Consider the following 9,831-nt stretch of genomic DNA (forward strand, 5'->3'; position numbering starts at 1 on the left):
TGCAAAGAGTGTGAATAGATGAGTGAGCAGAAATTTGGCAGATGGGGTATAATGTAGGAAACACTTTGATAGGAAACCTAGCAAAGTAGAATGTTATTTGAGTAGAACAAACTGCCGAATGCTTCTATAGGGAGAGATCTGGGTGTACATGAATCACAAAACTTAAGCATGCAGGAACAGCAATCAATTAAGGCAAATGGAATGTTGGCCTTTGTTGCAACGGGGTGGATTGTTAAAGTAGGGCTGTTTTAAATCTGTACAGAACATTAAGTCCACGCCTAATATATAATTTTGTTTTCCTTGTTTAAGAGCAAATACTTGCTTTGAAAGTAGTTCATAGAAGGTTCACTATGTTGATTCCTGGGAGGAAAGGATTGTCTCATGTGAAAAGGCTTTTACATATTTAATGATTAAAATGAGCAGTGATCTTGTTGAACCAGATACAGTTTTGAGGAGATAGCAAGAACTGCAGTTTCTGGAGTCAAGAGTCAATACAGTGTGGAGCTGGAGGAACACAGCAGGCCAGGCAGCATTTGAAGAAGGGTCCCGACCTGAAACGTCAACTTTCCTGCTCCTCTGATGCTGCCTAGCCTGTTGCCTTCCTCCAGCTCCACATTGTATTGACTACAGTTTTGACGATTTACTTCATGTACGTTATCTCTATTCTCTGGCTGCTCATGCTCAGCTGTGCCCTGACGGGGTCGATAACCTCTCTGTCCTCCCCTCCCCAGCAGTTCTTCAAACTCTTACGTCACTTTTTGCTTTACAAAGTGAGGCCATGGGAGAATTTCACATCAGGATGAGAATCTTAAAATTGAAATCGCTGGATCTACCTTGTATCTGAACCTCTGAGTTAAATGAATACTTTGAATGCATTACATTTATTTGCCAATGTCTGTATAATCACCTGATGCAAAGCAATATTGCTGCTAACCAGTGCCATTTTGACGCTTAGGAAGCAAACAGCAGCCACAGATTTCCACCCACCTCCTGTCTAATCTGGTTTTACAGATTGCCCTGTTGCATAATGACTAAGAGGATAAACTAATGATCATACCTCCCATTGCAGAGGGAAGTTAGCCACTTGTTGATTTGCAGAGTGTACTGCAACCATTTTAATTTAGTTCTGGTCTCTGCATCTACTCTGATGTGTGCCATGCATCCTCTCATGTACTGCCTGATGTAAGGAAGCATGAATGCCAAGAAAGGCTTCATAAGTTGTCTTTTTTTTCCACTGGTACAATGGAGGCAATGAAGCAATACAATGCAAGTATTTGAATTATGAAACCACAGGCTAGATAAAGCAAGAAAACCAAAGACAATGCGTATCTTAAATAAGAAATCAGAACAAAAGAGATTCGAGGGCAGCTCACCAACTTGAGGACAGTAGGGAATGCTGACTCAGCTGAAACAGCACCTCCGCCCTGTTTACAAAGAACTTCAAAAACTGAAACGGGGCCACAAGGATCAGTGAGGAAAGAAACAATCTTAGTATTTGGTCAATGACCTTTCGTCACAAGTTGAAAGTGGTAGGAAGTTAAACGTGTTTTTTTAGCTAGCACAAGCCCAAAGCAAATGGGGAAATGAAGGAAGGAACAGTTTGTGATCAGATGGAGTGAGGTGTTGCGGAAGTGATTCGTGGAAACCAGGTTTAGAATGACGGTAGAAACAGAAGCTGGTCCACAGGAAGTGTTAACTGGTTGCAGCAACACAGCAGGTAAGAAGGGAGGCCTTGAGAAGCTGGCAAGAAGGTGTAGTAACCCAGGGCCTGGCTATATGATGGACAATTATAGGTAATCCCCAAATGTGCAGCACACATCTGCTATTTTTTGATAACTAACACATTCTGAGCACCAGCCCATTCTTTCACCACTCTACACTCAAGTGAAGCCATCCTCCTTTTACCAGCACAAGCTGGACAATATGGAAGAAGTTGTGTGGAAGCAGAATGTTTCCAGTCATTCAGGGGGCCATTAACACATGATTAGGTGTAGAATATTTGAAACAGAGGTCAGGAGAAACTTCTTCATGTAGAGAATTGAGTCTGCAAAGAGAAATGGTTAATAAACTTGTTGTGCCCACCTCCCAGAAAAGAAATCTACAGAGGAAGTTCCATCTTGGAAAGCTGCCAGCCAATCTGGTCTGTCACTTGATGGCCTCAGTCAGCCTGAGAGTGTGGAATGGCAACAGGTCACAAATCTGTAACGTTAACTCGGTTTCTCTCTACATTCTCGCAGCTGTTAAAGCTGCTAAGCACTTTCTATTTTTAATTCAGGCTTCCAGCATCCCCAGTATTTTGCTTTAGACTACAGTAATTCAAGTCCAAGTTGGATTCTGAAACTGCGTTAGTGGTCAAAGACTGATTGGTGAGGTGGTTTGTGTGGTCTGAGTTCGTGATGGGTTCAAACTATTTGATCTCATGCTAGATAAATAGCAAACTGATAAGCCAAATGGCCTGATGTGTTTTAACTTCTATTTATTATGGACCCAAGTGAGATGACACAAATGTAGAAATGAGTAATTTTGTAACCAAAAGGACACTGGATGGATGCTGTTTTGAATTGATTAAATATATCTTCAAACAGTCTTTGGAATTCTTTCAACATTTCTGAGTGGTAGCCATTTCCCTTTCTCTTGTAGTTGACTTTGGCGTGAGCGCTCAACTCGACCGAACTGTTGGAAGAAGGAATACGTTCATTGGCACCCCATATTGGATGGCCCCTGAAGTGATCGCTTGTGACGAGAACCCAGATGCCACCTATGATTACAGGGTATGTGAAAATGGACTCGGGACTGGGAAAGAAGTTAGATCAGTTCGTGATGGACAGATAGCAGCACAGGCGATCACTCTGCCTCTGTGACCATGCCAGTCAAGCTCTGCAACTTGCCAAAAGTATTTGGCTACAGAGTGGGAGGAGGTGGGTTCTCGCCATCAACCCTTAAGTAGTCAGAAACTATAGAATAACTATACAAAAAGGAAAAGACAATGAAAGAAGTACGTGCACTCAAAGTAAAAATTGTTTTCCATAGTCTGGGCAAACTGGAAACTGAAGCGCTATTCCTTATTTGGGTCAGGTCCTCTAAATACTTAAAGGCAAGAATACATATAAATATTATTTAACTAACAGTGCTGTATTCGTTTGTAATTTTAATATAGTTTCAGTTTACTCTTAAAGATTCTGTTCAATACTTCCCAATTACCTGCTGAATTTGGTTCTGCAAGATGTTGAGTGTTTTTAACCTGATTACTTAGCCTCTAATGAATATTAGTGATGCAAGTGGCAATGCAATTCAGCTTTTGGCCAGCGAACGTCTTTCTTGAATTCAGTATATTTTTTTAAAAAGAAACATGAATGATGCAGCAAAGTAGCAGGGCATTTGACCTGTCATACCTATGTGTGGTGATACAGTAATCTTTCCAAGAAATGTTGCCCCACACTCCAGGATTTAGTCAATGCTGCCTAATTGCTTTGCTTGTCTTTGAATTGCAGAGAAACAGTGACTTTGTTTTAGTCCCTAAAATCATTGCTGTTTGCTCGTTGGTGAATGTGGGCGTGAGTGTTCATCAGGTTCCCAGGCAATACGCCCACATCTGGACTTAAAGCCATCTCAGCACTCCTGATTTTCAAAGCTTCAATCTTTTGATTAACCTAAATTTTAAACAAGTCATGTTGAGAATCTTGATTTAACAAAGCAAACGAATTGAGCCCTTCTATAATTTATTGTAATGAGTTTATTGGAGAGGATTCTTAGGGATAGGATTTATACTCATTTGGAAAAGCATGGTCCAATTAGGGACAGTCAGCATGGTTTTGTGCGAGACAGATCAGGTCTTATTAACTTGTTTGATTTTCTTGCGGAGATGAGGGTATCTGTCGTGATTGGAACCAGGTAGACCCTGTTGACTACAAGATTCCTGATTGGGGTTGTTAATCTACACCAATCAGGAACCTTGTAGTCAATGAGGTCCACCCGGTTCCAATCACTACATTATCGATGAGGGTAGAGCAGAGGATGTTGTTTACATGGATTTTTGTAAGGTTTTCGACAAGGTCACTCATGATAGGCTCATCTAGAAGATTAAAATTCATGGGATCCACAGTGACTTGACAATGTGGCTTACCCATAGAAGGGAGAGGGTAGTGGTGGAAGGGTGTTTTTCTGGCTGGAGGACTGTGACTAGTGGTGTTCCACAGGGATCTGTACTGGGACCTCTGCTGTTTGTGATTTATCTAAATGACTTGGATGAAAATGTCGATGGGTTGGGTTAGTAAGTTTGCAGAAGACACAAAGATTGGTGGAGTTGTGCATAGTGTAGAAGTTTGTCAAAGGATACAGCAGGATATAGATCAGTTGCAGATATGGGTGGAAAATGGCAGATGGAATTTAATCTGGGCAAGTGTGAGGTCTTTGGGAGATTTAATGTTAGGGGAAAGTGTACAGTTAATGGCAGGACTGTGAACAGCATTGACATGTCCATATCTCCCTGAAAGCGGCCACATAAGTACATAGGGTAGTAAGGAAAGCAGGCATGCTTACTTTTATTGGTAGGGTCATTGATTGCAAGAGTCAGGAAGTGATGTTGCAACTTCATAAAAGTTTGGTCAGGCCACACTTAGAGTATTGCATTCATTTCTGTTCACCACACTACAGGAAGTATGTGGAGGCTTTGTGGAGAGTGTAGAAGAGGTTTACCAGGATGCTGGCTGGATTAGAGGGGATGAGCTATGAGGAGAGACTGGACAGACTAGGGTTGTTTTCTCTGGAGTGGTGGAGGCTAAGTGGAGACCCGATAGATGTTTATAAAATTGAGAGGCATAGATAGGGTTGACAGTCAGAATTTTTTTCCCAGATTGAAGTGTCTAATACTAGGCAGCATGCATTTAAGGTGGGAGGAGGCAAGTTCAAAGGAGATGTGGGGGCAGGTTTTTTTTACACCGAGTCGTGCATGGAACGTGCTGCCAGGGGTAGTGGTGGAGGCAAATACAGTAGGGGCATTTAAGGGACTTTTAGGTAAGTGCATGAATATGCAAGGAAATGGACCAAGGACAGGCAGAGGGGATTAGTTTAATTTGACGTCATGTTCACCACAACACCATGGCTATACTGTTCTATGTTCTATGACACTGGGTCTATACTGAATGGAGCTTAAAAGGGTGGGGTGAATCTAACTGGAACTTGGAATACTGAGAGGCCTGGAGAGAATGGACATGGAGAAGACGTTTCCGTTAGTAGGAGAGACTAGGACGCAATGGCACAGTCTCAGAGTGAAGGGGTGACCCTTTCAGAACGGAGATGAGGAATTTTGCTCAGCCAGAGGGTCGTGACTCTGTAGAACTTAATGCCAGGAGTGTACTTTGGAGGCCAAGTTTTTGAGTGTATTTAGGAGATAGATAGATAGGTTCTTGATTGGTAAGGGGATCAAAGAAATAAGGGAGAAGGCAGGAGAATGGGATTGAGAATCACATCAGCCATGATCGAATGGCAAAGCAGACTCGATGGGGTGAATGGCTGAATTCTGCACCATATCTTATGGCCTGAAAAAATGAATATGCCTTTTGATGAATTTTGTAATTTGAGTGTCCCAGAGAGAATGGCGGCCAACTTGATTCTGTTTTTAAAAAAAAAAAGTCAAATTTTTAAGTCATGTTGATTGTTGTATAAAAAGTGACTAGGACTTTTGGGTGAAGTCCCTACTTCAAGATAGTCCCAGGGTTTGGCAGATAGGTAGTAGACTGACACAGTTTCACAGTGCAGCTGAAAGATGACCTCTGACAAGGCAACACTCCATTGGTACTGCACTACTGCCAGCCTAGATTATGTGCTTAAGTGGGTCGAGTGGGTATTGAACCTATGATCCTTTGACTTGGAGGTGAGAGTGCTACCCAATGAACCACAGTTTGACTGCATTCCACTAGTGCTTATACTGCAAACAATTTTTGGCTTTGAAGAGTTTTGGAGTCCAGGAATTGTAGAAGTAGCTACATAAATCTGATCTATGGGGAAATGGTGGTGCCTTGGTGATGTCACTCGGAGTGTAATTGAAAGGATCCAGACTAATGCTCTGGGGACATTGGTTCATTTCCCACCAATGCAGCTGGTAGAGTTTGAATTTGATGAATAAATCTGGAATTAAACACTGTTCTCAAACATGGTGACCATAAAACTGTCATCAATTGTCTTAGTGAACTACCTGGTTCACTAATGCCCTTTAGGGAAGGAGATTTGCTGTCCTTAATTGGTGTGGCGTACTTGTGACTGGACACCCACGTCCAGAGGCTGACTCTGTGAAATAGCCTAGCATGTCACTGTGTTCTAGGGCTATTAGAAATAGGCAACAAGTATTGCTGTTCTCAACGACGTCCATATTGCATGAAAAGTATGCAAGCTTGGTTGTTTTCTCTCCATTTCTCTCTACCTTTCTCCATTTCTTTAAGTTTTAAATGTAATGTAATCCTTACCTTTCAATTGTTAATACATTAATGACATTTTCATCCTAAACGCTAAGTTATAGGACAGCATTGCTCTGACAGAATTGGGTTAATGAAGCAAGCAGATATTTTGACCTCTTTAACTTGATTGATTGGTTTTGTTGCAGAGTGATATTTGGTCTTTGGGGATTACTGCAATCGAAATGGCAGAAGGCGCACCACGTAAGTTTTACTTTCACCATGTTTGTTGAAGGATAGGGTTAGCGAAACAAAAGATGCCCTTCTACTGACTGCCCGAAGTCGAACCTATAACCGAGATGACTGGATTTCATTAATGGTTCCTTTTATTTATTATCACTGTGCAACTAATGAAAATTCCTGTGATCGATTTTAGCTGTTGCTGTGGGATTGGTGCAAAGATTGGCAAAGTCTAGCTCTGCTCATTAAACTCAAATTCAATTTGGAGCATCAGCCTGGTGGCCTGTCCAGTTTAATCCAATACTACCGCACATGGTGTGGACTAACACTCCGAGGATTAACATTCCATGAATTTCCACCACCGCCAGTGTGTCTCAGACTTGACCTTAAGCTGTGCGCAGTTCCTGAGCAATCCACGATCTCCAGGGATTTGCATTCTGCCCCGTGATGCAGCTTGAAAATAGCTTTATTTGGCCTGGTCCTATTTATCCTTTCTTTTAATCTTTTTCTCCCATTTTCTTTAATTTTGAAAGAATTTTCTTTTAAATCCTGAATCTTTTCCTTTACCTCTCTCCAGCTTGCTTACTTTTTTTGCCCCCATCAAAAGCATCATCTTTCACTGCCTGCTTCCTTGTGGTGCATATTGCCATATTGGAGGGTGGAGCAGTTTTGAAAAAGTTGGCAATTCGTTGGGCTTTAAAGTTGCTCCTGCTGCAAATGAATGTGTATAAAATTTATGTGGTCAGACAAAGCTTCACTGCTGTGTTGTCTTTAATGTGTGTGAAGGACCAAACAATAAGGAGTGACCCATTTGGCTGTTTGAGTCTGATCTGCTGTTTAATATCTGCGATTGAGTCCCTTGAACTGTTTCTCCCATTCATGACTGACTCATAACTACTTTTTTTTTTACATGTCCTGGTTCCTCAATATCTTTGTTTTAGAAAAATCTATCAATTGTGAATTTGAAATTTTCCCCACATCCTGGACAGCATTTTCTCTAGGGCGCAGCATTCTGGAGCTCCACTCCACTGTGGGCACAGAATTGCCATCTGGGAGCATCTGGTCTGGAAGCAGAGCTCAAGTTTCGAGTCCAATGTGATTCCTCTTCAGAACCGCTTCCTGACATCACCCTTGAACAGCTGACTTCTAAGCCTGTGCTCCTTTTTACCCACCAGAGGAAATATCTCCCTTATCAACACATTTCTTAATTTGATTAGATCTCCCTTAAGTTCAAAACCATACAAGCCAGTCAGTGCAACATGTCCTCACAATTTAACCCTATTTCCCCAAGTACCATTTCTGCTGAATATGTACGACACCTCCTCAAAAGCCAATCATTCTTCCTGAGATGCGATGTCCAGAACTGATTTGTGACATTAAATAGGCTAGAACCAGAACTTTATAAGAAACATGTATCCTGTCCTTCACTTTATATTTAATTCCCCTGAGATAAAGACCAACATTGCACTAGTATTTTTAATTATTTGTTGATCATACCAAGCCAGAAAGGTCTGCTGGGCACAAGTCAATTGAAGAGTTCCAAATTGAGCAACATGCAATTCATTGTGCCACTCAAAAGTGTCAAAAGAAGTGTGAGTACATCTGAAGACATTAATGCAAATAATCAACATTTAATCTGTTTTGTGTTGTAAATAATTAGCGAATTTCCAGAGCAGTTTGCTTATTACGTTCTATGGCAAGCATTTTCTGTTTTATGTTCCGCAAGTGTTGAGTGTAAATCAGACAACACCATTCTATTTTGGTTATGTTGCTGCACCAGTAACACAAGCTTCATGGGGCTGCAGACACACATTCAAATCCCACAGAAGAAGCTGAGAAATTTAAAACAATATCAATTAATTGAATAAATATGGACTCAAGCTAGTAGCAGTATTCGTAGCCCTGGAGCACGCAGATTGAGGTCTAGACCCGAAACGTCAGCTTTTCTGCTCCTCTGATGCTGCTTGACCTGCTGTGTTCATCCAGCTCTACACCTTGTTATCTGAGATACAAACCCATCTTGTTTAGTCATGCCCTTTCAGAGAAAGTGTGCCATCTTTAGCTAGTCTGGTCTACAACTGACTCCACACTCTTAACCACCATCTGAAATGACCCAGCAAACCATTTAATTGTGGAGGAGATGCTGGCTTATCAGCTCCTCAAGGACAATTATAGACGGGCTGTAAATACTGGCCTTTCCAGGCATGCTCCCATGCTGTGAATTAACGATTTTAAAAATAACCTGAGCAAAGAGTGCTAGAGAAATAAATGGCGAAGCTCTTGTTTTGCTGTGTCATACATTGGATATTGGGTTGGGGTGAGGGGAGAGGTGACAAAGAAGTTGGTATTGAGGAAGGTCATTTCATGGTTGGCCAAGTGCCTTGCTGCATTGAGTAGTGGGCCAAAACATTTCTCATTTCTGTCATGTCATCATTTTACCAAGGTGGTTCAAGCCTAGCACCTGGGGAGCCAAACACTGAAAATTAAACATGACTTTATAAGAGGATACGTGATTAAGTATGTAAATATTGTCGGCACATAATGGTTTTAAACCAGAGCTAAGTGACACAGTGGATTAAATCACTGTCATTTATCTGAATGACGATTCCCGTTTGAAATGTCTGCAAGATCTTATAAAACTGATTTGGATGTTTTCTAACCAGTGACTGCAAAAGTCCCAGCACTCAAGTCAGCTCGTTATTTAAAATACCAGTGATAGTATTTGGTATACTGTTCAGTATGCCTGTATGCTTCTATTAAATCTAGAAAACTGGAATAGTTTAGTGCTCAGTGGGGAACGATGGTAGTGTTGTCTTCATGTTACTTGTTTCACAACCTCGATAATGCCATGGTTGTTTGAGATTTTATTCCAAACGCAGAAACGTGAAAACAAGTTTGTGTAAAAGTGAGTATTAACTTGCTTGTATTGCCAAGGGGACAGTTGGATTCACCGTGTTATTTAGGATATTGCTTCTCATCCAACCTGACCATAAACATGACCTCAGCCCAATGCCAATGCTATTGACTATCAGCTATTTGAGTGCTATTCTGGATACAAAAAAATTAAATAAAAACCAAAAGAGCTGCAGATGCTGTAAATCAGGAACAAAAACAAAGTTGCTGGAAAAGCTCAGCAGGTCTGGCAGCACCTGTGGAGGAGAAAACAGAGTTAACGTTTCGGGTCCGGTGACCCTTCCTCAGA

At 41.4% G+C, this 9,831-nt stretch overlaps 1 protein-coding gene across 1 annotated transcript in view; it reads left to right on the top strand.

Annotated features, from left to right (window-relative positions):
• The first annotated feature begins 1,656 nt into the window (after positions 1–1,656).
• LOC125487797 (mitogen-activated protein kinase kinase kinase kinase 4-like) overlaps positions 1,657–9,831 on the top strand; it is a 22,333-nt gene continuing 14,158 nt past the window's right edge. Inside the window, exons 1-3 of the mRNA XM_048620063.1 lie at positions 1,657–1,717; positions 2,641–2,771; positions 6,599–6,653. Coding sequence (XP_048476020.1) covers positions 1,657–1,717; positions 2,641–2,771; positions 6,599–6,653 — 247 coding nt within the window. The remainder of the gene's footprint in view (positions 1,718–2,640; positions 2,772–6,598; positions 6,654–9,831) is intronic.

The sequence above is a fragment of the Rhincodon typus genome, chromosome 45 (assembly GCF_021869965.1).
Source record: "Rhincodon typus isolate 14 chromosome 45, sRhiTyp1.1, whole genome shotgun sequence".
NCBI lineage: Eukaryota > Metazoa > Chordata > Chondrichthyes > Orectolobiformes > Rhincodontidae > Rhincodon > Rhincodon typus.